This window comes from Carassius gibelio, chromosome B15 (assembly GCF_023724105.1).
Source record: "Carassius gibelio isolate Cgi1373 ecotype wild population from Czech Republic chromosome B15, carGib1.2-hapl.c, whole genome shotgun sequence".
NCBI classification, from domain to species: domain Eukaryota; kingdom Metazoa; phylum Chordata; class Actinopteri; order Cypriniformes; family Cyprinidae; genus Carassius; species Carassius gibelio.
Window position 1 is genome coordinate 14,588,448 of NC_068410.1, and position 24,404 is coordinate 14,612,851.

The 24,404-nt window shown below is 38.5% G+C and overlaps 2 protein-coding genes across 4 annotated transcripts in view; one reads left to right on the plus strand and one right to left on the minus strand.

Annotated features, from left to right (window-relative positions):
* Positions 1 to 1,041: 1,041 nt before the first annotated feature.
* LOC127972278 (GTPase IMAP family member 8) lies at positions 1,042 to 2,356 on the plus strand. Its single transcript, XM_052575680.1, has 2 exons — positions 1,042 to 1,465; positions 1,644 to 2,356. The coding sequence occupies exons 1-2, from the start codon at positions 1,438 to 1,440 to the stop codon at positions 2,213 to 2,215; spliced, it is 600 nt and encodes a 199-aa protein (XP_052431640.1). The 5' UTR covers positions 1,042 to 1,437; the 3' UTR covers positions 2,216 to 2,356.
* A 1,203-nt stretch (positions 2,357 to 3,559) lies between these two features.
* LOC127972272 (serine/threonine-protein kinase ULK2) overlaps positions 3,560 to 24,404 on the minus strand; it is a 28,967-nt gene continuing 8,122 nt past the window's right edge. The window contains exons 4-27 of one of the 3 annotated variants that reach the window (XM_052575667.1): positions 20,533 to 20,565; positions 19,833 to 19,869; positions 17,452 to 17,625; positions 17,064 to 17,137; positions 16,850 to 16,951; positions 16,688 to 16,746; positions 15,863 to 15,945; positions 15,742 to 15,792; positions 15,574 to 15,662; positions 15,249 to 15,420; positions 14,107 to 14,167; positions 12,230 to 12,379; positions 10,899 to 11,044; positions 10,711 to 10,794; positions 9,250 to 9,521; positions 8,962 to 9,158; positions 8,233 to 8,342; positions 7,913 to 8,047; positions 7,529 to 7,740; positions 7,121 to 7,299; positions 6,914 to 7,032; positions 5,692 to 5,849; positions 5,481 to 5,616; positions 3,560 to 5,382 (exon numbers count right to left, since the gene is read on the minus strand). In XM_052575667.1, the coding sequence (XP_052431627.1) occupies positions 5,318 to 5,382; positions 5,481 to 5,616; positions 5,692 to 5,849; positions 6,914 to 7,032; positions 7,121 to 7,299; positions 7,529 to 7,740; positions 7,913 to 8,047; positions 8,233 to 8,342; positions 8,962 to 9,158; positions 9,250 to 9,521; positions 10,711 to 10,794; positions 10,899 to 11,044; positions 12,230 to 12,379; positions 14,107 to 14,167; positions 15,249 to 15,420; positions 15,574 to 15,662; positions 15,742 to 15,792; positions 15,863 to 15,945; positions 16,688 to 16,746; positions 16,850 to 16,951; positions 17,064 to 17,137; positions 17,452 to 17,625; positions 19,833 to 19,869; positions 20,533 to 20,565 (2,898 nt within the window). In that variant the 3' untranslated portion in view covers positions 3,560 to 5,317. The remainder of the gene's footprint in view (positions 5,383 to 5,480; positions 5,617 to 5,691; positions 5,850 to 6,913; positions 7,033 to 7,120; positions 7,300 to 7,528; positions 7,741 to 7,912; positions 8,048 to 8,232; positions 8,343 to 8,961; positions 9,159 to 9,249; positions 9,522 to 10,710; positions 10,795 to 10,898; positions 11,045 to 12,229; positions 12,380 to 14,106; positions 14,168 to 15,248; positions 15,421 to 15,573; positions 15,663 to 15,741; positions 15,793 to 15,862; positions 15,946 to 16,687; positions 16,747 to 16,849; positions 16,952 to 17,063; positions 17,138 to 17,451; positions 17,626 to 19,832; positions 19,870 to 20,532; positions 20,566 to 24,404) is intronic. The other 2 variants (XM_052575668.1, XM_052575669.1) reach the window with 2 other exon arrangements.

The following is a 24,404-nucleotide window of genomic DNA, read 5'->3' on the forward strand; positions in this document are numbered from 1 at the left end:
ACTTACTGTAGTTTCTGACTTATTTTGTTTATAGTATATCGGGGCCTTTAGACCATACTCAGGTCTATTAAATTACAATAAATACAATTTTTGATTAATGTAAATCAACGTTAACTAAGGGCAATAAATTATTTTAGAGCTATTTTTTTATTGTAATTGTAACCTAAATTATGAATATCTCTCAGTGGTGATTAACTAGTTTGAGATTAAATATTGGTTTGCATTTACTGTTAAACAATGTTAATTCAATTCAAATTAGGGTATTTATTAATATTCAGAATTATATATATTTTTTGTTTCATTTTAGGTTTTAGTAATTTTGTTAATTTCTGCTTTTGAAATTTGGGTTAAATTTTTTTATTAAAGTTTTAGTTTTAATAAGTTTAGCTTTATTTTTGTAACTTATTTCATTCAGTTGCCAAGACAAGTTGTCTTTTAAGTTTTCCCATCTAACATTTATATTTTATTTCAAAATTTAAATTAAAATAGTTTTAATTTAGTTAACCATAACAACATTGGTAAAAAGGGAATAACATTATTTACTTGTCTTCTATCCATGCTTCCCAATTTATATACAAAATGTGAGAGACCGCTAAATACAGTTTCTAGTAATAGAAATCTTTATATTTATACTGTAACACATTCACTGAAGCTCTTTACACTTACTTGCCGGCAACCCGCCAAAATAAAAGCCTGATGATTTTAAGTTTGAAAATGATGAAAATGCTTTTATTTACTTTTGTTAGACGCTTTTATCCAATGTGACTTAGAATTGGGGAATACATAAAGCGATTCTTCTTAAAGAGGCAAAGTAGTAGTAAATATTAGTATTTTATTTTTAAGTTTACTATAAATTATTATATAAATATAATTGTATTTGTATTTAATATTAGACCTACCTTTCAATTTTAAATAGTATTATCACACATTATTATTTAGTTTATTTTATATATATATAAATATATAAGTAATATTATAATTAGTAATATTATAATTATTATACATTTTTTAATAGTTATATTTGATGGCTCACACTATATGCAGTGTGAGGACAAAAACAAATCTCTTATGATAACCAGACTGAAACAAATAAGTGCACCCCTTCTAATAACTATACCTTGAGAACACGGGATTTGTGCCTTTATTGCTTTACAAAAAAAGTGATAAGCACCGAGTTTGTACCCCATCTGTGGAAACCACCACACAAGTCTTCTGAACCCTTATCAGGCCAGTGTTTTTATAACTAAACTGACCTGATTGACCCTTCCCTGTCAAAACATGTGCGTCACAATGTAGAGGACTTCCACAGAACTAAGAAGTGAACTTTGAAACATGGAAAACAAGGTTTATTGTGTGTTGAACAGTTCAGCAGTTGATTCTAAGTAAAGAGTGGCTTACTGGGAAGAAGGATTCAGAATGGGCTGAAACATTTGAAGAATGGCAGTGAGCACTGAGACACCATATGGTAAGATTCTACATATTTGAACTCAATCAGTCTGTTACATGACTTTTAAAAGGGGAGATGGGGTCGTAAATAAAGCCTTATGACAGATTTCATTAGTATTGACCTTGTTTGGTCTGCTTATTGTGAGTGGTATCTGAATGTACCTTTGATTTGACTGTATTGTCTGGATCTTGGTTAGACAACCCAGAGGCTGGTTCTCTGATGGGACTCGTGCTGCTGGGTCGAAGACACGCTGGTAAGAGCTCATTGGGAGACCTCATCCTCGGACGCAGCGAGTTTGAGCCTGGGAAGAAGACGGCACGGTGTGTGAGGAGATTTGGCTGGGTGTACGGCGTGAGGCTTGCTGTAGTAGATACTCCAGGATGGAGTCTCTTTGGTTTGGCTGATGCCAAACTAGTGAAACAGGAGATCCTGCACAGTGTGATGTTGGGCCCTCCCGGATATCTCATATTTCTCCTTGTTATCCCAGTGGACTCTTTCAGAAAGTGGGACAGAAGTGCTATGGAGAAATATCTGGGTGTTCTTGGGGACACGGTGTGGTCACGCACTCTGGTGCTCTTCACGTGGAGCGATGAGTTAAGAGGCAGCACTATTGAAAAGCACATTCAAAAGATTGGTGAACCTCTGCAGGAGATCCTGAGGAAGTGTGGCCACCGGTATCATGTTGTGAATAATAAATGTCCAGAAGACTTTAATCAGGTCACTGAGCTGCTTAACGTTTTAAAGCAAATGTGTGCCAGGACTGGTTGAACATTGAATGGACCTGTGTTTAGGCCTATATGTAAATGTAATATTTGCGATTGTGTGTTGAGGCAATTCATTGTAATTAGCATTTGTATTTAAATAAAAAAAATAGCTATGTTTTATTTTAGTGACAACTGTCCCACTGGCTGTGGTGTTTTTTTTCTTTCTTTCATTTCTAAACACGGACTTCATTAGAGACAAAGACAAACCTTTGCTGAAAAATGCACAAAACAGTCTTCCATATATAATGTGATTTTAATGGCAAATGTATGTTAGTGGTGCTCTGTGGCCCGGCAGGATTCATAAAGGCTGGATTAGCCTCTTAATTGACCTTTTGCTGGTAGATTGATTGACAGGTGATCTGCAGGGCCAGGCCCTGAAATAAATACATTTAGTAACATAGTAGTTCGCCTTCAATTATGGCAACACTGCACATGTAAAATAAGCTTTAACGTTATTTTGAGCATAAAAACCATTTATGAGACAGTTCTTGTCAGAATTCATTTGTGATTTCATTTCAAATATTAAATATAACCGTAAGCTTAGTGAACAGTTTTAGAGAATTTAATGTTGTCGCATTCATTCAGAGATGTAGGCTAGCTGTAAGCCCCGTACACACGGAAGAACTATAACTATAAAGATAACGATATTAGCGTCCTCAGTGGACAATATCGTCTGTTTATTCTATTCACGCGCTGATCTGACCCTTTACAGCTGTCAATGTTTGTGTCTATAATCACCTAAAAAACTAAAAAAAAAAAAAATGGTCTGAAAGAGATTCCAACGATATCGTTTCTCTGTGCCTTTATCGTTATAGTTGTTGTGTGAACTCTGCTATTCTTTAATATTAAGAACGATTTTTAGAACTATATCTTTCTCGTTATCCTTATAGTTATCGTGCTTGTTGTGAACAGGGCTGAAATAAATGTCTGAGAAGTGTTTCAAAGAGGGCCGCCAAGTAGAATTGCGCAAAGTCGATGTAAACCGTTTCCAATTCGAATGAGAATTCAAATGCAAGTTATGCAAACATTGAATACATTTTAATTTTTCGTGGATTTAGAATTGTTTCAAACTGGATTAATAAATGTTGTGTAAACATGTCTTGCCTGTGCAAGCAAAGTTATCAGTGCGAACGTGTCACCTTTCCATCGATATTTCTGTTTCGATTATTGCCTGCTCCGATGTAAACAAAGTAAGCCTAACTAAAAACTGTTTTGCTCTGTTTTATGTTTGCCTTTTTAGTTGTATCTCACCTTTGCTGCACTTTCAGTACATCCTCTGTATTTTAAATACAGCACTATACAGTAAGTTTCCCACATGTATGCGACACACAATCTGAGACTCAGATAATAGGATAAAACTGATCCGTTTAATAAACAAAAACTGCATTTCTACAGTTTCAGACAACACAGATGCCCTTGGTAAAACACACATATTGATTAAAACATCAACATCTCTTGCTGAAAATCAAGGGAGCAGAGCCATCAGGCTGCATCGGCCGTGATCGTGTCGTGTCGGGCTGTGATAGGCTGGTCGTAAGCGTTTATTCAGAAAGGAAAGGTGCTAAACGAAGGGCAAATACATTCTAATGTTCCACAGGTACATGTGCTCGCTACTAGACTTCTCTACTAGTTCATCTGTACACAGTTCTCTTCAGACCCAGATAAGGAAGTCCTACATCTACAGATATTCATGGATTTGAGGCAGGACAGCCTTCTCTTTCCGTACAGTAAAGGCTTCGTAGGCTCACGAGGGGCCGTGCAGGAAAGAGGGGGCGAGGTGATCAAAAACATATACAAGCCAAAGTCGACTACTCAAAGTCATGCTTTTTAGTTCTTCAGTATCCTGAAACTGGCCACTGCAGCACCTAGGAAGCGTAGTTACACGAACACTGTCATGAGCACAGTGGATGAACGGGGAAAAGCAGAGCCTGGCAGCGGCTCTATCCCATTTACCTGCGACATCCACATCCCGCACGGTCAATGTTTTATCGTACACAAGATATCCATGGGCTTTCATCAAGAGCTGCCATGCAAAGTGAGGTCTTGAGCTTTCTGTGAGGCCTCAGAGAATCTGTGGAAGCTGTCGACGTCTATTGCCTCTACAAAGAAAAAAAATAAGGAAATCTTGTGCTCTTAAGTTGAGGGGCAGGGATGGGGCGGCAGCTTCCACCTTCTTCAGTCACTCCGAAACAAAAACACACACATGCAGAATGTACAAGTATTTAGAGCTTGCGCACAGCGGTAAAAAAAAAAAAAAAAAAGCTACAGTATTAATATGAACATAAAAACATTTTCTGAGTACGGCGGAGTCAAAAGGTAAGTAACTACTCAAGTATTTTGACCACTGTGGATGAAGCACCACGAGGCTCTTATGTGGCGCCATTGTCCATCCAACCTGATGCTCAAGGGCCGTCCAGACACTCGGGAAGAAACCAGAGCCTTGGAGAAGGACGAAGAATCATGATCCCCTCTTCTGCCAGATGTTCTAGGACAAGCGTCTTTCACATCTGCCTCAATAAAGTGCATTTGCTTCAAAGCTGAAATACTACAGATTCCTCTTAAGTCCAACCATGTGATTGTGTATGAGTGCTGTACCAGATATTACAGTCCTGCTTTGGGCTTCACATCCGGCCCATGTCGTCTTTCAACACTATCATCAATAACACTAGCATATTATTAAAAAAAAAAAAAAAAAAAGCAATAAATAATCAGAGCAATGGAGAGCTGTATAAAACAATAAGATCAACTGATTCGCACTGATGTTCATTTCCTGGGCCTCCAAGGATTCCCAGTCCAAAATCCCTTTAGTTCAGGAAAAAAAAAACAGAAGATGGATCCAAATGCAGGTCTAACAGCTGTTTCATACTAATACGTCTGTTTAGTTTTCATCTTTGGTAGTGAACTTGTGCACATCCTTTTCAAAATGTCATCTGCAAAAAAAATGCAATACTTGGTCTGTCGCTTGTGACTGAAAGGAATCAAAAGGAACTGAAAGTGCTTTGCTACGAAACAAAAACGAGGGATTTGTCTTAGTCTTCTCTGTGGTTTGAGAAGATGATGGTCCCTGGAGTGAGAGCACTGGCCGAGATTTTACAGATCATGCTTTTTATTCGTACAGGGTCACGGTGCAGTAACACAAAGCTGAGATCCTCCGGTCCACGCTTGCCTTGTCTGTACAAAAACGAACGCAAAGAGAACAGATGTTAAAAGCGTTTTATTTCAGCTTTGTTTAGTAAACAATCCTAATGAAATGAAGGAAGTTCACTCACATTTGATGACGTTTTCTATATCGGCTGGGTCCTGGAGGATCTTGGACAGGCCTTCCAGCAGCATGGAGGCTTTGTTGTAGCGATATGCGATGTCCTCTGTCTGCTGGAACATCTCGTCTAGTGCAGCCGACTGCACCTGTTCCACAAACACCACACCAACGTTAACCCCTCATTCAGTCACACAACACAGCTCAGGAGCATCCTTACTCACCATCTCTACAGCATGGTTATAAATGAGCTTCTCAGCTGTCACACTGTTGATCTCATCCACAAATCGCTGCTTGTCAGAGAAGAAGTGGTTGAGTTTGTCCGTGAGCCGGCGGCACAAGGAAATGCAGCTCTTGTAGCGCTCGTTCAAACTCTTCACCACTGAAATTCAGAGACAAGATGTGTTAGTCGCTACCTTCTTTACGTTTTTGACTCCAGTTGATATGTCTGGTATTTCTGCTGTAAAGACACAGCTGCTGTCTTTAAAACTTTATTTACTATTTAGATTTTTTTTTTTCCTTATTTCATTATTTTAAGTACATTTTAATTCATTTTATTGCCTATGCCAACATTATAAATTATTAGGTTTTTTAAATGTTTAAATATTATTTACAGACAAAAAGTCATAATACATTAAAATAATCATAACATTTCATTACTACAGCAGTTTCAATAATTTACACATTTACACCAACTTTTCTATTCATTTGTAACTTGTTTTTAGATACTTTTTATTTATTTTTTATTTTTATACTTACAAATGTTAGACAGTTACATTTTCTACACAAAGTATTTTTGAGCTGAACTAGAAAAATGTATAATTATTTGAAAAATGCCCACAACATTTTTATTTTCATAACATTTCTGCAACTAGAAATCACTCTTTTAAAATACCCTCATATATATATATATATATATATATATATATATATATATATATATATATATATATATGTTTTCCTAGAATGTGAGAATCCTTGTCCTTAAAAATGACAGTTGCTTAAGGAATTAACTAAATAAAAAGTCTGTTTAAATATTATGTTTTGGCTTATTTATATTTGAGTTTTGTCTTTTTTAAATGGTTTAAAATAATTTATTTAACAATTTGAACTAAATAATTACATATCAAATTTAGTCAAACCAAAAATTATTCAGAGACCAGATATAATTGTTTATATTATTTTTACTAGCGGGTGCAGGACACTATAGTTCATTTATCCAAGTGAGGATAGCAAAATAAAGCAAACGGTCACATATTATACCCAAATATTCTTCATACAGTGGACTATCAGTAAAATGAATACAAGTAAAAAATTATTCAGACACTTTGACCTGACCATGTTTTAAGTGTTGTTTCCAGAGACTGAATAAAAAACTGTGATAATGTGAGGAATGAATACATTTTGGTTGGACTGTACACACAGCCGTCTAATGCAGCAGCTCACCTTGCTTGACGGCCATGGATGGATTGAGTTTGGCAGACTTGATCTGAGCTTTGGCCAGGTGCAGTGAGGAGGCCAGCAGCTGTGCGGCTTTCATGTACAACACCAGCTGCTCCACCTGCCTGTGTGAGACCATGACCAAAGCGTCACATACTGTAAGCTATGAACTCTCATTGTTCAAGATCACGTGTTTGTGTGCACTCTTCTTACCCCCACTCCTTACTGAGCTGACTGATCTGATCCACCACCACGCTGCCCTGGGGCGGGTAGAGAGAGGCGGCCGACGCACCCAGATCAGGTCCTCCGACCCGTAGAGAAGCGATCTCCAGCACACAGTCCGTAAAAGACAGCATCATCCGCAGGTGCATCAGTGTGTCTGTGTGCTCACGCTGCCAACCACAAACACACGCATGTTAGCGTTTCCCAAGAAAACCTACCTTTATACAGTGGTGGCCAAAATGATTAGAACACTAGTATTTTCACCAGCTAAAAAATGTCAAGTTTACATTTCCAAACACTCATTTTGTCATTAATTGTAATAATCCCGTGAGTCTGTCAACAGCCAGTGCTCCACACAGAGATCTGATCTCATCCAGTCTGTCGTTCCAGCTCTCTCACCTCCATCAGTGTCTCCTCTGGCAGTTCTGGAGCTTCGAAGGTGATGAATCCGTCCAAGCTGGGCGGGGAGGTGCCGTAAGGGACATAGCGCAGACTGCTGGGAGCCGCTTCCGCTCCTGGTGGAGAGCTGCCGATGGTCATGCCTGGGGGGGAGCCCATATACACCTTACCGCTGGTGGAGCAGAGCGAGCCTGCCGAACTGTTGGAGCCTACTGCAGACACACAGACACACACAATCAGCCACAGTCTTATGAATCAGTTAGCTTTAGATCTTGACCTTAATGCATCAGAATGGCTTTAAAACAGTGGCACAGGTACTAAACACATAATGCGGCAGCTGAAGCAGAGATGAATGGGGCAGGTTTATGAGACGAAGCCCCTCACCTGAGGTGGTGCGCGGGCGGGAGGTGAGATGGCTGCAGGTGGGAGGGGTGCTGCTTTTGGGGGGAGAGCCCACTGTGAACACAACGGTGCGGGGACTTGCCCCGCCTGCTGCCAAACCGCAAGGCCCTGCTGGGGCTGGGGAGCGATGCACACAGGGGTCACAAAACACGTACAAACGCCGGCAGCCAATCAGAACACTTCATGCAAGACGGAAGCTTTCAGGAGAAGCTCAAATGATGTCAGTGGGGTAAAATAATTTTGGTATGAAAAACTGAGCTTTACAAAAAGCTGTAGCAAAGGAAAGGGGGGAAAGGGGCTACCTGTGTCCATGGGTCTCTCTGTGTTGAGGCTGTCTGTGCTGCCCTGGTACGGCTGTCCTCCCAAAGTGATCCGCACCGGCTGCTCAGACAGTCTGCCAGCACTTACAGACCTGAGGAAATAAACAGCTTCAGCTTCTAACACAGGGGTCCGTTGATGGCACTTACATCTTGTCTAAATCTATTAAGTTATTTAAATATACATCATTTCTGGTTTGTGAGAAAGTCATAAATGTCAATGGTCTGATATTATAAATTATAATATATATATATATATATATATATATATATATATATATAGATATATACAAAATTCTTAAAAGAATTATTGAAAAGAGAATATTCAAGCTTAAAACGCTTTCTTAAAAAATGAATAATACATTTTGTTGAAATATAAATCTCTAAAAACAAACAAATCACTAAAACAGGAAACATGTACTGTATGTTCATTATTCATAAGCTATATAATACTTTCATAAACTCCTGTTCAAAAGTTTAAGGTGAATATTTTTTTGAAAGAAATCTCTTATTCTCAAAAACGGTGATTATTTAGTCAAAAATTAAACAATGCAAGTCAGGTAATTCTGCAAATGGAACAGCAGCTTACTAGATAAAGTAAGAAGGACTAGCTGATTTTGAGGCTGGTCTCGTCGGTAAACATGAGCACTGACTGCCCAGTTACCGCATGGAGCTCACGTCTCTGAAATCAGTGATGCACATTTTCACACTGACCTGCCAAAGGAAGTCTTGCTGGCCTCTGGTGCACACTGGCGGCTGCTGGGATATGCTGAGCAGTGATGTACACAGAGGTCACGCCCATCCATCAGTGTTTTAACTGGGATAGGGCTGTCGGACATACCCTGCTGAGAGGCCAGGGCCATGAGGTTGCACGAGGCTTGAGTTTTGGGGATTTTGAATGGAGCAGTTGCCTATATGAGAGGGAATTGTATTATTAATGCCAAAAGCTCTTGATCTCAGGCCTGAAACAGGCCTTTTCACCTGACAGCTCCTTAAGCTTACCTTAGTGGGTGAGCCGATGATGGTGGGCAGCGGTGACTTCGTTAACCAGTCAGAGGTGCGAGGGGAGGAGCCAAGGTGCTTGGTGGGGGAGGTGCCTAGGTTGCCGGGGCGACCAAGCTGAGGGGAGTGGCTGGTGGGGTAGGCTGAGGCGGTGGGGTGAACTGGGTCAGACAGCTGCTTGTGTAGCTTCTGCTTGTTCTGGTAAATGTCAGTCAGTATGGGCACACTCTGAAGACGAGCCCCCAGCAATTGAGAGGACGGTGCAGGGGAACCTAAAACATAAAAAGGGTCCATTTAGTAAAAAAAAAAAAAAAAAAAATCTAATTCTCTTCACATTTCTATTCTCATAGTCAGACTAGATTTTAATAACATAGAGGCTAAGTTAATGCAACTGGCACCAGGTACCAAAAGTAGTCGACACAAGAATGAAAATGTAAATGAAAATGTACTAAATTTATTACTTCAGCCAATCTATGATGTATGTTTGTTTCAAAACAGATTTGGCACAATTTAGCATTACATCTCTTGCTCACCAGTGGATCCTCTGCAGACAAACACAGCCTTTCACTTCACAAGATGTTCACTGATGCACTGAAGTTGTGTGGATTATTGTGTTTTTATCTGATGTTTGGACTGTCATTCTGACGGCACCCATTCACTGCATAGAATCCAGTGGTGAGCAAGTGATGTAATGCTACATTCTTAAAATCTGTTCCAATGAAGAAACAAACTCATCTACATCTTGGATGACCTGAAGGTAAGTAAACTATTTATTTAGTAGATCTATAAATGGTTATCAAGGCATTGTAAAATGAATCAAGCTGTTTACACCAAGTATAGAGATACGAGGTATGATGAACAGATTTAATTAAAGGCTTTTACTTACATCTAAATAATGCTAAACACATACACAGAAGCTATGTTTGATTTGCATCTTGAATATTAATCAAAATGTTATGGGTTTAGAATGACATGAGGGAGAGTAAATAATGACAATAATTTCATTTTGGGGTGAGCTATCCCTTTCACCGTAACACATTATTGATATGGCACTCCACATTCATGATCAGCCACTAGGTGGCACTGCAGTATGTAAATGAGACTCTGTAGCACACCGGCCCTCCAGGACCGAGTTTGGACAACCCTTGGTCTAAAACAACAGGGTCAACGAGTTTGTCTCCTGTTTAGACACGATCATTGAGTTCACAGGTTTGAAGGTTTGTGGGTTTGAAGAGGTTTTGCATGAAAGCTCCCAGGAACATGCATTGTTCCTGATCGCTTGTTGAGTTCTCAGCCATAACAAGCAGCTGTATCCATGGAAACCTAAATAACGCAGACACTGGCACCCACCAGGAGGAAGCGACTGTGGCTACCACTTGTGAGACTGTTAATGGTGCCACTTTGAAGAGGAAACAGTAGTGCTGTGTTTTTGTCATGAGAATTTCTCACATGTAAACTCACCGCCTGAGGAGCTGCGGCTGCGTGCCTCGTGGCTCTGGGGATGTCCACAGCAGCAGTGGCAGAGCTGCTCAGGAATAGTGCCCACTGGGGAACAAATACAGAAACAGACACACACAAAATAGGCATGTCAGGACATGTCAGCCAGTTTCCCAATAAACTTAAAAAAGAATGAGAGCAGGAACTCTTACCCAGTGGAGAGGGGGAGTAGGGCCGGGAACTGCCCGTAGAGAGACGTCGCCCCACTGTTTGGACCGTATCTGCAGGGCTAGGTGACCCAGACACCATTTTAGGGAAGCCCATGGGGCTAGTGTTGGAGCGCCGCACTGTGCCTGACCTGTGACCATAAAAACCACTAAAAATCATTCTATAGTAGTGTATGGAAAACCTTACAATTCCCTCACTTTTCTTAACAGCAATTATGCATTCATCTGGTCTCTATGTCATTTTAGTGGATGTTCATTAACTGTCATTTTACACCACAAAGAGTCCCAATACTTTGGATGCATTAAACTGATCAAAAAATAAAGATTTGTATTGTTACAGAAGATTCGTATTTCAAATCAATTCTATTCTTCAAAGAATTCATTCAGTTTATCAAGGTTTCCACAAAAATATTTATCGGCACACCATTGTTTCTCGAGCATCAAATTAGATGCATATTAGAATAATTTCTAAAGGATCGTGTGACACTGAAGACTGGAATAATGACTGCTGACAATTCAGCTTTGCCTTTACTGGATTGTAATTATTATTTTTTTTGTATATACTAAAAAGAAAACAGTCATTCTAAATTCTAATGATATTTTACAACTTCCCAGCCCTAGCTATTTATATAGTAAGGAATTCATATACATTTTTAATGTCCAGATGCTTTTTACACCACTGTATATGAAACACACAATGTGCAGAATATTCTCTGTCTGTACAGATCTTAGGAAAGGAGTTACTGGATTTTATTCGGCTAAAAGTGAGATTCTCAATACTCCTGCCTACCCAAACAAGCCATAAATAATCTTAATGACACAAAAATCACCTGTCAAAGCTTGATAAACTCAGAAATGTTAAATAGTTCAGTGGATGACACCTGGAAAGAAATCATGACTCATAAATCAGGTCTCAAGCAGTGCCAAGGGGTACTTCATCAGCCCGGTGACCGAGCTGACTAACAGGGTGAGATAATGTGAACCAGCTCAGCCCTGGGCACTCGTGATGAGCTTAAGCACTTTTTGAGACACAGGGCAGGTCAGAGTGAAGTAGGCCAAGCAGCTGCTGAGGTCTGGCGTGACTAATAAGGGAATGTGTAACAGTCTTAATCTCCAAAGTCTGCTAGACACCTGCCTGAAGACCCTAAACCCACCTGTTCCCAAAGACAATCCACTGAATCACTTAGCAAATTCTCCCCAAAGTGAAATGATCATACAAAACTGATGCAATCATGTCACTCATTGCATCTTTATGACTTGAACATGCAACTAAAAGCAGTTAGCAGAGTAATTGTTCCTGTTGTTGGATGTCTTACCTGGGAGAGCCATAAAGTGTTGTGGTTGGGCTGCTGGACAGGTTCTGTTTGATACGCTGGTAGTTTCGGACCTGTGTGGGCACAGGTATCGGAGTGGTCTCGCTTCGAGGTGATACCATTTGGGTCTGTCCGGAGTATGGCTGCGGTGGCCTGAGAAACCCAGAAAATAAGGTTGCAATCCAGTCTGAATGCTTTTCCAAACCCATTTATGCTATAAAAACCTTTAAGAAAGGTTGCGATCACTAAATGTAAAGTGAGAAAAGTGTCTAACTTCGTCAAATGAGGTAAGCAAAGCTGTTTCTGCTCAAAGGGCATGGCTGAACCACTTTGGGGTGGAGGTACAGTGTAAACACAAAGCCCTGACCAATCAGTAAAGGGGAGGGAGGAGAAATAGGCGGAGCTTTCAGGCAGTGGCACGTGCTGGGTCCGCCTACTTTCGCCAGTCTCAAACAAAGGAAAACAGCTCATTCTTATTCTATCGGGAACACAATGTTTTTTTTTTAGATGTGTCATGACTGGGTCATGTATGAGGGTGTGCGCACACCGTGTAAACTAAGGTCTGATAAGAAGCAAGGAAGGAAAGTTTTGAGCTCCATACTCATGGATTATACAATGAGTGAAATAGGAGAGTGAGTGTGAGCTACACGTGAACGGTTAAGCAGGCATGGGACAGCAAAACAAACAGGACATAACCGACCAGACTAAAAGATTTTTCTGTATGATTTTCTTTTTTAAATCAATTAATACTTTACCGTCACTTTTGATCTCACTTTGAACTTATTGTATCCTTGCTGAATTAAAGTCATAATGTTGTTTTAAATGCACTGTATAATGTAAAATGTAATTTATAAAAGATTTCTATTTCAAATAAATGCTTCGTACTCTCTATTCATCAAACAGTCCTCCTAAAATGTATCATGGTTACCACAAAAATATTAAGCAGCACAACTGTTTCCAACAATGATCATAAGAACTGTTTCTTGAGTATAAAACAGCTTTGTTAAATTGCACTTATATTTCACAATGATAAAAACAAAGAAAAAAGTTTTGTAAAATGCTTATAATTTAAAAACGTTGTCTACTTTCATTTTTAGCATCGAGTCGAGTATGTTTTTGTCTTTAGTGTATATGTAGTGTGTAAAAAGAATAAATAGACAAGAGAGGAGACAGAGAAGGTGGAGTACGTCTATCTTGTACAAGAGAGGGAAACAGAAAAGCCACAGAGGAGAAGGAAGTGCACCGGCTCTCACAAAAACAAAACCGCTTCTGTTTGACATGACTAACAGACAAAATATGCACAGCATACGAATGTTTTAACCATCACTGTCAGCTCTGGCTAAATTCATGTCAGATCTATTGCATAACGGCACCATCTAGTCACAAAACACCCAATGGACATTTAATTCAGCACCTCTGAACGAAAATAGAGGTCGGTTCACGAGTAAAGGGTGTGGAAACAGTTTTGGATCACATGCAGATGGGAAGAAATGACAGCAGGGTGTCTATTCTTAGGGCAGAAGCACAAACACAACCCGCATGTTTGCTCCCACAGGAATCATTCACCAGCCGTGTGATTCACCTCTCTGTGAGTGGAAGCCACTAAAAATATCTCCAATGACATCAAAAAACCAACGGATCAGTGTGCTAATCCATAATTCCATACTTCCATGAAGCAAACAGACAAAAAAGGATCTACTGTAGATGATTTACCCAGAGTTAATTTTCCTGTCTGCATGTCGGACTCGACCGTGAACTGTGTATCTTTGGCCTGATAAATGTCAATCTGTTAAAATCCTTGTCTAACATTTGCACAGGTTTGAGCTATTAAAGCATTATAATGTATCTTGAGTGGAGCAAGTGAGCGATGTCACACTCACCCTCCACACAGAAGGAATTCACTGGACGGCCTGCGGGCCACTGCACCCATTGAAGGGTCATCTGAAGATCAGAGAAAGAAAGACAGCCGTGAGAATTACATAAACACACAGTCTCACATACACCAACAAATCACAGCGTGTGAGAGCGTGAGCAGCGCTGGAAGGCTTTCGTAGAGCTGACTCAGCTGACGCCTCTCTATACACTAAAAAACACACACAAGCAGCTCCGGCAGCTGCTCAAATATAGTGTGTGTGTGTGTGTGTGTGTGTGTGAGAGAGAGAAGAGAGTAAAAACAGTACACTGCAAATATTCATTTTCTTGCTCTGCATTTTTCGTTTTGGTTTCCAGTAAAAATATCAGAATTTGCTTCTAAATGTAATATCTTACAAAACTATCAGAAGCTACATCATGTATATGGAGTTATATATATGTTTCAATATTTTCTGCTTTTTATATATATTTTGTACAGTTATAAAGATATTTTCTTAAATCATTAGCCAGTGTAATAAGAGAAAAAAAATCTAGTTTTTTCCAGTAAAAATATCTAAACCTACTTACAATATCCATAACAACATTCTCCAAAATTGAGAACATGTATCTTGAAATACATATTTTTCAATTTTTATATTTTAATATATTTATAAAAAGGCTTAAATTAAGGCTTGCCTTAAAAAATACAATTAATTCAAGATTTATTCTCCATAACTGAATGATAATACTGAACCATTTTAAATACATTATACTTAATATTAAAATATGCATATTTTACAAAAATTGTGTAAGATATTAAGGCTTGTTCTCGGAGTTAAATTAAATGTGTTTGCTTTGTTTTCAGCACAAACCTCAAACTCATCTAGATTTAGGATTAAAATTATTGATATTTTTTTTTATAAACCTTACCCACATGTAGTAAAACTGAAGAATATTATTTTGCTTATGAAAGGAAAATAAAATGTGTGAATCATAAAAAAAAATGTTAGTTACATGATCTTACATTAATGGTCAAATAGAGTAAAAAAACGTAGATTATAAAATAAATGTATCTTGTTTTAATATTTTAACTGGAAAAAAGTTAAAAGTTAAAAGTTAAAAAAGTCTGTCTAGGCACGTGGTATGTGTTCGGTGACATCATGTGACTCACAGGACTGTTCTCCAGAGAGATGGGGCACCAGCACAAAGTCGTCAGTGTCGCAGGAGGAGTTCTTGCTGCTGGTGCTGCCGCCCGACTCTTTGGACAGCTGCAGATAGTTGGGAGGACCGAGAGGTGGAGAGGACAACACGTCCTCGGGGAGAGTCTGCATGTCTGGCAGGGACTGCAACACAAAGGTGGAGGTAAACCCTGGATTACCTTTAGCTGAGTCAGTACCATTACCCTTCTGAATGCCATAATCATCTCACACAACACCTCTGCTCACGCCTGTGGCATTGTGACAGTGGATCCAGCATTGACAAAGTTAGGGGCTCACCGGTGGAGAGACGTAACGACAGGAAGGAGAACTGCCACACGTGCTGTCTGTGACCAAGCCAGAACACGTAGGCACTGGCACAGGGCATGCTGGGTAAAACAAAAGCTGTCTTAGTGTCTAGCCACACCTTACTCATCAACTTCGCTCATCAAATGCTCCCTTACTCACATTTTTTAATAGTTGATGTCGGTTCCAAGAAAGGATGACTGAAAAAAGTGTCTGCAGACAGAAGAGTATACAATAAGGGAGAGGGAACAACAAGGTGTTAAAACAACAGAAATACACTGACCAAAATCTATTCGGTCTTTCTGGTTCCTCTGGAGCAGCCCCAGCAGAAGATCTTGCAGTTGAGGAGACGTCTCTCTCGGGATGCTGTGAACAAAGCATTAGTTCTTCAGTAAATAGCAACCAGAGACTGGCCATGTGGAGATAACTGGCTTAATAAAATATTAGAAAGAATAATTAAAAGTGTTGAGTTAATTTTGAGCACATAATACTTAAATTAAGTGTTCTTTTCATTTAAGTTATTTTGTGTATGCACGGTACTGAATTACGTTGCATTTCTTTGATCAAATACATTCAAAGCATTGTGAAATGTTATTACAACTTTAAAGAACTGTTTTCTATATGAATATATTTCAAAATTTAAATTGTTAGGCAGAGCTGAAATTTTACTCTAATTTTTACATGTTACTCCAGTGTTTAGTATCACACGATCCTTCAGAAATCATTATATTATGCAGATTTGCTGCTCAATAAATATTTCTTAATATTATCAGTAATGAAATGCTTGTGCTACTTACTATTTTTCTGTAAACTGTGATATATTTTTTCAGGAGTCTTCAATGGAAAGAACACCAATATTTGGAATAAAAAAATCTTTTGCAGTCTTTACTTTTTTTTTCAATCCAGTTAATGCATCCTCAATAAAGAAAAGTATTATTTTATGTTTTCCAAACTTTTTAACAGTAGAGTATATACGTATCAGCATTTTATTGGTCATTACTATTATTAGGTATCAGTATCTGAAACAGCTATGGTTTTACTTTAAAACATTTAGCATTATGACACATAATACCACGAAAGAAAAACTAAAATGAGTCAGTGCTCTTACTTTGGCAACAAAGTTTTGTTCTTCTCATAGAACATCCTCAAGTCCTGTGGGCTGTTAGCCTGGTCACATAAACACATTAAACACCATTTAAAATCACCATCAAAATAACACTTACTTAGTATTCAGAATATATTACTTTAACTTAAGCGTCCCGAAACTAACCTGGAAAGGCGGCTTTCCCACGAGGCATTGATAAATGACAGTCCCGATGCTCCACAGGTCAGCTTTGGCATCATAGTTCTGGGACATGATCACTTCTGGAGCCTGTGTGAAGAGGTGACAGATTATAAGAATATGATGCTGCCAATGTCTCATGCATCTGCTATAGTTCACAATTCTGAGACAGTGAGACAGAATTCAGCTTGTGGCTACTGACCATGTACATTGGGGATCCACATAATGTGGCAGCCATCATGTTGCTCTGGAGATATCTTGCAAAACCAAAGTCAGCTGTAAAACAAAGAGAGCGCCGGTGTTATTAATAGCAACACGCTGCTGTCTGAGAGTCACGACGTCTAACTTCTGCACAGACTGGGGCAATGGAAACAAAGAACCGGCTGTGTGAACGATCAGAGGGCGGAAACTGTATTACATAGACTGTTAGATATGAAAGATTAGGTACATGCACAGTGGACTCCAAACCTCCTGAGACATTCATTTCCAGTTTTAAGTTTCCAGATTTGTAATGTGGTTTTAAACTTCTCAATTTTACAGTAGATGTACAGCACATAATGTTAGCAGTAAATCTGTGGGTAGAGTGTTACCAATCTTGATGCGTATGCCGTTGATGCTGGACTTCTTGCGGCCCGTGTAGGACAGCAGGATGTTCTGAGGTTTGAGGTCTCTGTGGATGATCCCCTTGCTGTTGAGGATGCGCATGGCTGCTGCAATCTGCTGTAGAAAGACCCTCAGCGTGTCCTCTCGCAAAGTGCCCTTGGCTGAAAGAGCAAAGACATCATACTGCTGAGTAACATTGCTATAAAATCCATTAAGACATTCTATAAAAGCCTAATTTAGCCAGATACCCTTGCAATCACAATGCTTCTAAACAGAAAATTTCCTGAAAATCAATCGGCTTCATGTGTCAAGAAACCGCAGATTCACTAGATTTAAAGAGAAAACTTTTTTTTAAACTAAGGTTGTTTGGCAAGTTTTCTCTGAGGAATGCAGTGATTTCAGTAGAAATCCACATGATTGGAAATTTTGGGTGAGGGTGAAAGATTCCCCGATGCAGTTTCTGATATCGTCACGCAAGTTGGTCACAAATTTGCTGTGATGGCCAACAGAAAGCAGCTTGGTTTGAAAGTGACTTCTGTGCGAGCTCTACTTCACACCACTAGGTTACTGTATAGGCAATGGATCTTTATTGCTGAAATGGCTAAAACTTTGCTAAAGTGACCACACCTTTAAAGGGATAACAACACAGACGTTTCATTATAGTCAGTGAGTCATTTATACTATGTAAGCATAACTCGAAATGTAGACTGACTATTTAAAAGTCATTAATATCCATGATTTTTCACCACACCCAGCCTAGCCATTAGTGCCTGCCAACATTTTCCCAAAATGTATACATTTAATATTTAATGTATTGAAATTAATAACATCATATTTACATTTATAACTGTAAGGTTATTTTTAAAATGTAAATTCTTAAACTGTATTCCGATATTTATTTTATATAAATACATACACATTTTCCACACCCAAATTAAAATTTTCATTAAATGTTAATGGGATAGTTCACCCAAAAATGAAAATTCAAAAATGAAAAATGACACCCACATGTCGTTCTAAACCTGTAAAGACCTTCGGAACACAAATGAAGAGATTTCTAATGAAATCCGAGAGCTTTCTGACCCTCTGCTGTCCATTGATGTCACATGGACTATTTAAACAATGTCTTTGCTACCTTTCTGGACCTTGAATGTCTACAGACAGTCAGACAGTTCCTGGAGTTCATCTTAACTTGTGTTTCAGTGGGTTTCAGTAATTAATGACAGAATTTTCATTTTTGGGTGAACTTTCCCTTGAAGTTTCCTTTACAAAGAAACAAAGAAAATACACAATAAAACCTATAAATGACACAGTAGTTATAAACACATAGAAACTACTACTATTAATATTAATAACTAATAATAATTTGAAAAATGGCATACACGTCAAAACATAACTGATTAGATTACCCATTCTAACTGATAGATAAAAAGTTGACAAGCAGAATTCCAAATGTTTTAAGTTTCCAATGCACAAAAATTAAGACACGGTTACAATGCTGGCCAAAAGGTCATCCTAATTGCTGAGCACTTTTAGGGTGAGTAATGATATCAGAATTCGTTTTTTAGAATGGATTCGTTTTTTAAGAATGTCCACAACACTCAAGAGCATCACAGTCATGTTCTCTCAGCCCCTGATTGGAATAAATGTTCAAATCAGAAGCTGCTCAGGGGTTTTACATGTAGGGATGTCGCTCCAGATCCCCTGTTAGAGCAAAACTGGTGTAATCCACTGAGCTGTTAAGAGGATTCCCTCCACCCAATCTGCTCTATAAACAAAGCAATTATGATCACAATGAACCTCGTACGGATCCCAAAACAGTGTTTGACGTAGTGGTGAGGTTGTATAACTAAAGAACGGTTGCATAATTATACAGGGGGGAGAAGTGTGAGAGGCCGAGACCTGCTGTACTGTGACATCTGTCATGGTTAAACAAAGATAACACTCCATCTGAACATAACAAGGGGTAACAGTCCAGCCAACATTACACGCGCTAAGTAAATGGCACCTGAGTCATCTCTATTATGCCCTGTGCGTCACACATTCAGTGAAAACATGGTTTATAGACCAATAAGATTCCTTTGGCAGAACAAAGACTGTTCATGAACACTCAGACTTCACAGTTTATTCACAACAGGTATGTGGGCAAAGCTTTAAATGATAATAGAGGCAGTAGTGGCTCTCTGAGGGTGTTGGAGGTAAGTGTGTTTTAAGATTGAACCCTGGAGGCAAACACTTCAGCTCTGACTCTCATTTCCCCATTTCATGTGCAAAGAAACCTATTTATAGGTGGACTTTTCTAAAATGTGTTGCAATGCTTTTTTTTTTTTATTTGACACTCCTGACCAAATGATCACAAGCTGCTTACCTTGCAAATAGTCTGCCAGGTCTCCTCCATTGCAGTACTTGAAGAGGAATCAAACAGAGAAAAATAAAACTCAACTTTAAAATCAATACATTTTATTTTATAGGAGTAATCAAAAAGAGCCGTTTTTAACTCTTAAATATTTCCGAACAGATAGAAATAAAAGGTCTCTAGAAATACCTATAACAGTATTATTTATTTTCGGTTTTCATTTGAATTTTAAATAAAGAAATATGTTCCTTGACTTGGACACGTGTTCATGCCATCCACAAAGAGCAAATTGCATCAGTGTGTACCAATTGTGAGTGGCTCTGGTGTTGAGGACTTTGAGTGTTTCAGAGGCAGATCTGTTTGCACAAACACCCTCCTCATGTCACACACACAGGTGCCAATAAACAATACTCAGAAAGCCAGCAGGTTACATTATCATAAGGTACATCAGAAGTGTTGGACTGATATTACACACTAAAGATAGTTGATGTTAAAGCTCTAGAAATTGTTTTTGAGAGCAGCTTTCCCTGAATGGATATTTTTAGTTTGGCCTCTTCATGTGTTTGTTTCTCCTTCACAGACTGCAGTGTTGGGCAATACTATAAAGCATAGCCATGAAAGATTAGGCGCCTTCTGACAAAAACAAGAGCATGTGGAAATGAGAAGCAAGAGAGAGGAGAGAAAGTGGGGTGAATACATGCTTTATGCTCACCTCCATAACCAGGAATACAGAACTTGGCGTTTCCTAAAAAGAAAAAAGACAAGAAACATAATTTTCTCAGAAACAGCACATAACAGCAAACATATGGCACTGATTTGTTTGCACACAGGTTCATATCTTCCAGCAAGCAGGTGGTTGTGGAAATCCAGGCACGTGCGTAAGTGAAAACGACTCGTGTTTCAAATCCTGGCATGCAAACCTCATGTTGTTGAAACCGATTAGATACACTAGCCTCATAACAGCTATTAGGGCTGCTGTGTCAATACTTAAGGAATTCAATTCTGAATGCTGGCCCAATACAAAACACAAGACCCCTGGTTTTTTCTAGGACGTGGGGTGTTACAATAAACAAGACAAGCCACCAATCTACAGAGCTTCCTCCATCATTCCCATCTCAAAATTGTATAATTCATGGTAACTTCTAGTGAATAGATGTTGGCAGCCCATTAATGCAGTTGTGATGGACTGGGCCATTAACAAAGAAAGCGCAGCCATTTTATGTGCTGCTCATAAGTGCTCGTCTGTGGAGAGTGTGTGTGGGGAGAGCTTGTCATAGCGGTATAAAATCACATTACCTCTCGTTCCTCCTCACTGTATCTCATTACCTCACCCATTCAAGATGACTGAATACTTAAAATCCCTGCTACTCCTTATGAAGTTTTAAAAAATGACAGGGTCCTCAAAGTCCAAATTAAATCATAATTGAGTTTAGGGATGTACAATTATTGTGAACAATTCATTGGTGCATGTATGGGGTGTGAAATATATTTGTACCATATTGATTAATGGTCAATGTTGCTAATTTTTAATAGTTTTGTACTAATTTCCCTTGTGTTACCTCTGCCATCATGATGCTATTAAAGTTATTCCTTAATAACTAGCAATACACTGACATTTCGCAAACCAAACATTTTCAGCCAAAACAGCAAAACAAAAAATAAATATAGATTTTTGCCAAAAAAAAATTTGAAGAGCCGAAATTATTGACATTAAATCAACACTACTGCAATAACAAATTAGTTTCTATTTTCTACACACAACGTATATGAGATACAACCATGACCAAAAATTATGTTAGAAGAACAATAAAGAATTTTTTTTTTATATGCAATATCGAGATGCGGCTCATTTTACTATGTTTTTACTGATTTAAAATCAAAAATCAAAAGAGAGCATGGCACACTGAACAACATACCAAGTTCAGTTGAACTTGGCCAAAAAACTTTTTGGTTTTGTTTAAATTAAAACTTTTTTTTTTTTGGTTTGGTAAAAATTCATGCTGGTGGATTCCTATTTCTAATAATTTAACAACACAGCTAAACGTAATCTTACGGAGCCCGCACATAACATGCAAGAAAAAATAGTAGGCTAAATCGAGTGCATGATTTACTAATTCGTTCCCTCAATTTACTAAAATGTACACACGATTACTATTGCGTTCCCTCGATTTACTGTTTCGTTCCCTCGATTTATAAATTGTGCGCCCAATTTACTAATTCGTTCCCTCGATTTTCTTAATCATTTAACAAATCGAGTGAACGCAATAGCAAATCGAGGGAACGCAATAGTAATTGTGTGCACAGTTTAGTACATTGAGAGGGAGGGAATTAGTAAATCGTGCACACAATTTATTTATTTATTCTTGCATGTCATATAAGGGGCTCCATATAATCTTGTACCTGTAGCATTTAAAATGATTGATTTTTGTTTTAGTGTTTAATTTTGATTTAGACACAATATGTTATACATTTTGAAGACTTTTAATATCTGCTAAGCAAAAATCATTATTGGCTTATCAGTATCAACCACAATTTTAATATTAGTACATTCCTAATAAAAAAAAAAAAATGTTTGTCTACGTAAAATTGAATCAAAATGTACAAGCAGCTCATGGGAGGAGGGGCTGATAAACTCGAGGACATCATCAATGCTGCCATCTCAGTCATTTCTTGAACTTGACCTCTTCATCTGTGACTTCATCTGAAGTCAAATGGCCCTGAGCATGACATGCACAAGCAAACACACGGGTGACTTGATGAGAGGTGCAAAAGAAGCCGTTGACCAATGTGGGCAGGAAAAGACAAACAAATAGCTCTGGGTCCAGATTGAACCACATGTCCAAACACACAAGTGCCGCCCTGATCTCCTCCTGCCAATATTTTCCTTACTTTTGGCAAGAGATGCGATTCCACTTTGACTCTTGCATAACAATATGCATTATGATTTAAGAGCAGTGGTAATGTAATTTAAATTTATCATGTAAACAAGGATATAAAAATAGGTCAGACAGTTACCAAACACTGGACAAAACCATCATTTTGAAACTTTCAGAGCTTCAGAAGAACAATGTGCTGCTACTTCTGCGAGGGATATAGCATTAGTTACTTTGTGTAATAAGTCAATAACAGCAATTTTGACAACAGACTTGCATTGCATCAGAATTCCAACAACCATAAAAATCAGGGTAAACATCAAAAAATAAAAAAATAAATAATAATAATAATAATAACAATACTTTTGGATGAAATAGTTTTCAAAAGCCCAAACTGTTGACTGAAAGTTGTAAGCTAAATCAGGTAAACATGACACCAAGAAACATGACACACTTTACCCCTGACCAAAAATTATGAATTTATGCTATTAAAGTAGCAATTTGTAAAATATGTTCATCTGAAATATCAAAAGGCATCTCAATGCCTTAGAACTTTATTGTCACTGGTTTAATTTATCACCTGTGAACAAGACATTATAAAGAGCATAATGAGTTCAAACACCCAATTTAATAACCAGAACCTCATTTTCAGTTTTTACCCACATGAAAATTTTAAATCTTCAGTTAGATGTTTTGCATGCAAAAAAAAAAATTCTCATATCTCCACAGCTAACACAAGCTGAAAATACAGGCACGATATGAAGTCAAAAAGCCGCACGGTCCAGCCAGGCTGTGAGAGTATTGCATCATAACTAGACGTGCTGGGTTACATAGATGGAAAGCAGCCAAAGCATGGCTTTAAATTATGAATGTTTGAGAAACACCACATGTGTGACCAACTGCGAGAGATGGATGTTCTTCTTAGAAACCGGTTTCTAGTTATCTACATGATGAGGGAACAGAACATTCTAGGGTTGTAATGAATACTTGAGGTGTTGTGAGCCTATATAGGCTACACAGACTGTCCTTTTAGACGAGAATGTTTCTAAAGCAATTTCTCTGGAGCTCTGAGTGACACACCAGAGGATGTTTATCAGCAGAAACAGCTAGTGAAGAACATCAGCACATCATATTGCTAGTGGCAAGGCCATGAACCTCACAGTATTAAGAGATAAAGACAAATAAACATGTTTACTTGGGTCTACAACCCACGAAGGGCTGGTAAATAAACAAACAACCTACACTTGGTGACATGTTGGTGGAAATGAGGGCGGACATTTAGAGAGCACTATTACACTAAAAGGTGAAAGAATGGATTCATTTCTAAATGGCAAAGAGCATTATACTACATTGTGATAACAACTTAGGCTTTTAGATGAACAGCTTTTAGTTCCTGCAGGCAGCTCTCGAAGAAAACATTAACAGGTTCCAGATGTTTTCAGGCTGTATTTCTTTCTTTTCTTGCAAACAACACTCACTGCTCAATGTCTTCATTTGCATTCATCCCTCCCCTTCTTCTCAGAAAACTGAAGACAACAAGCCAATCCGTCCTCCACTGGGACACACTGTTCTCTAACAGGAAGTTCAACTTTTGTTTTGACATATGATTGTCTCAATCACATGTGACTCATAAACAACTCTGACTCCTCCTACCCTGCCTCAAAGCCCCGCCCACTCCTCATTCGCATGTTTCCAAGTAGCCGGAATTATT

Bases quoted from the DNA above. Each gene is read 5' to 3' on its own strand.
- LOC127972278 (XM_052575680.1), top strand. From the start codon at position 1,438: ATGGCAGTGAGCACTGAGACACCATATG. The intron at 1,466-1,643 runs GTAAGATTCTAC...GATCTTGGTTAG, and splicing joins GAGCACTGAGACACCATATG to ACAACCCAGAGGCTGGTTCT.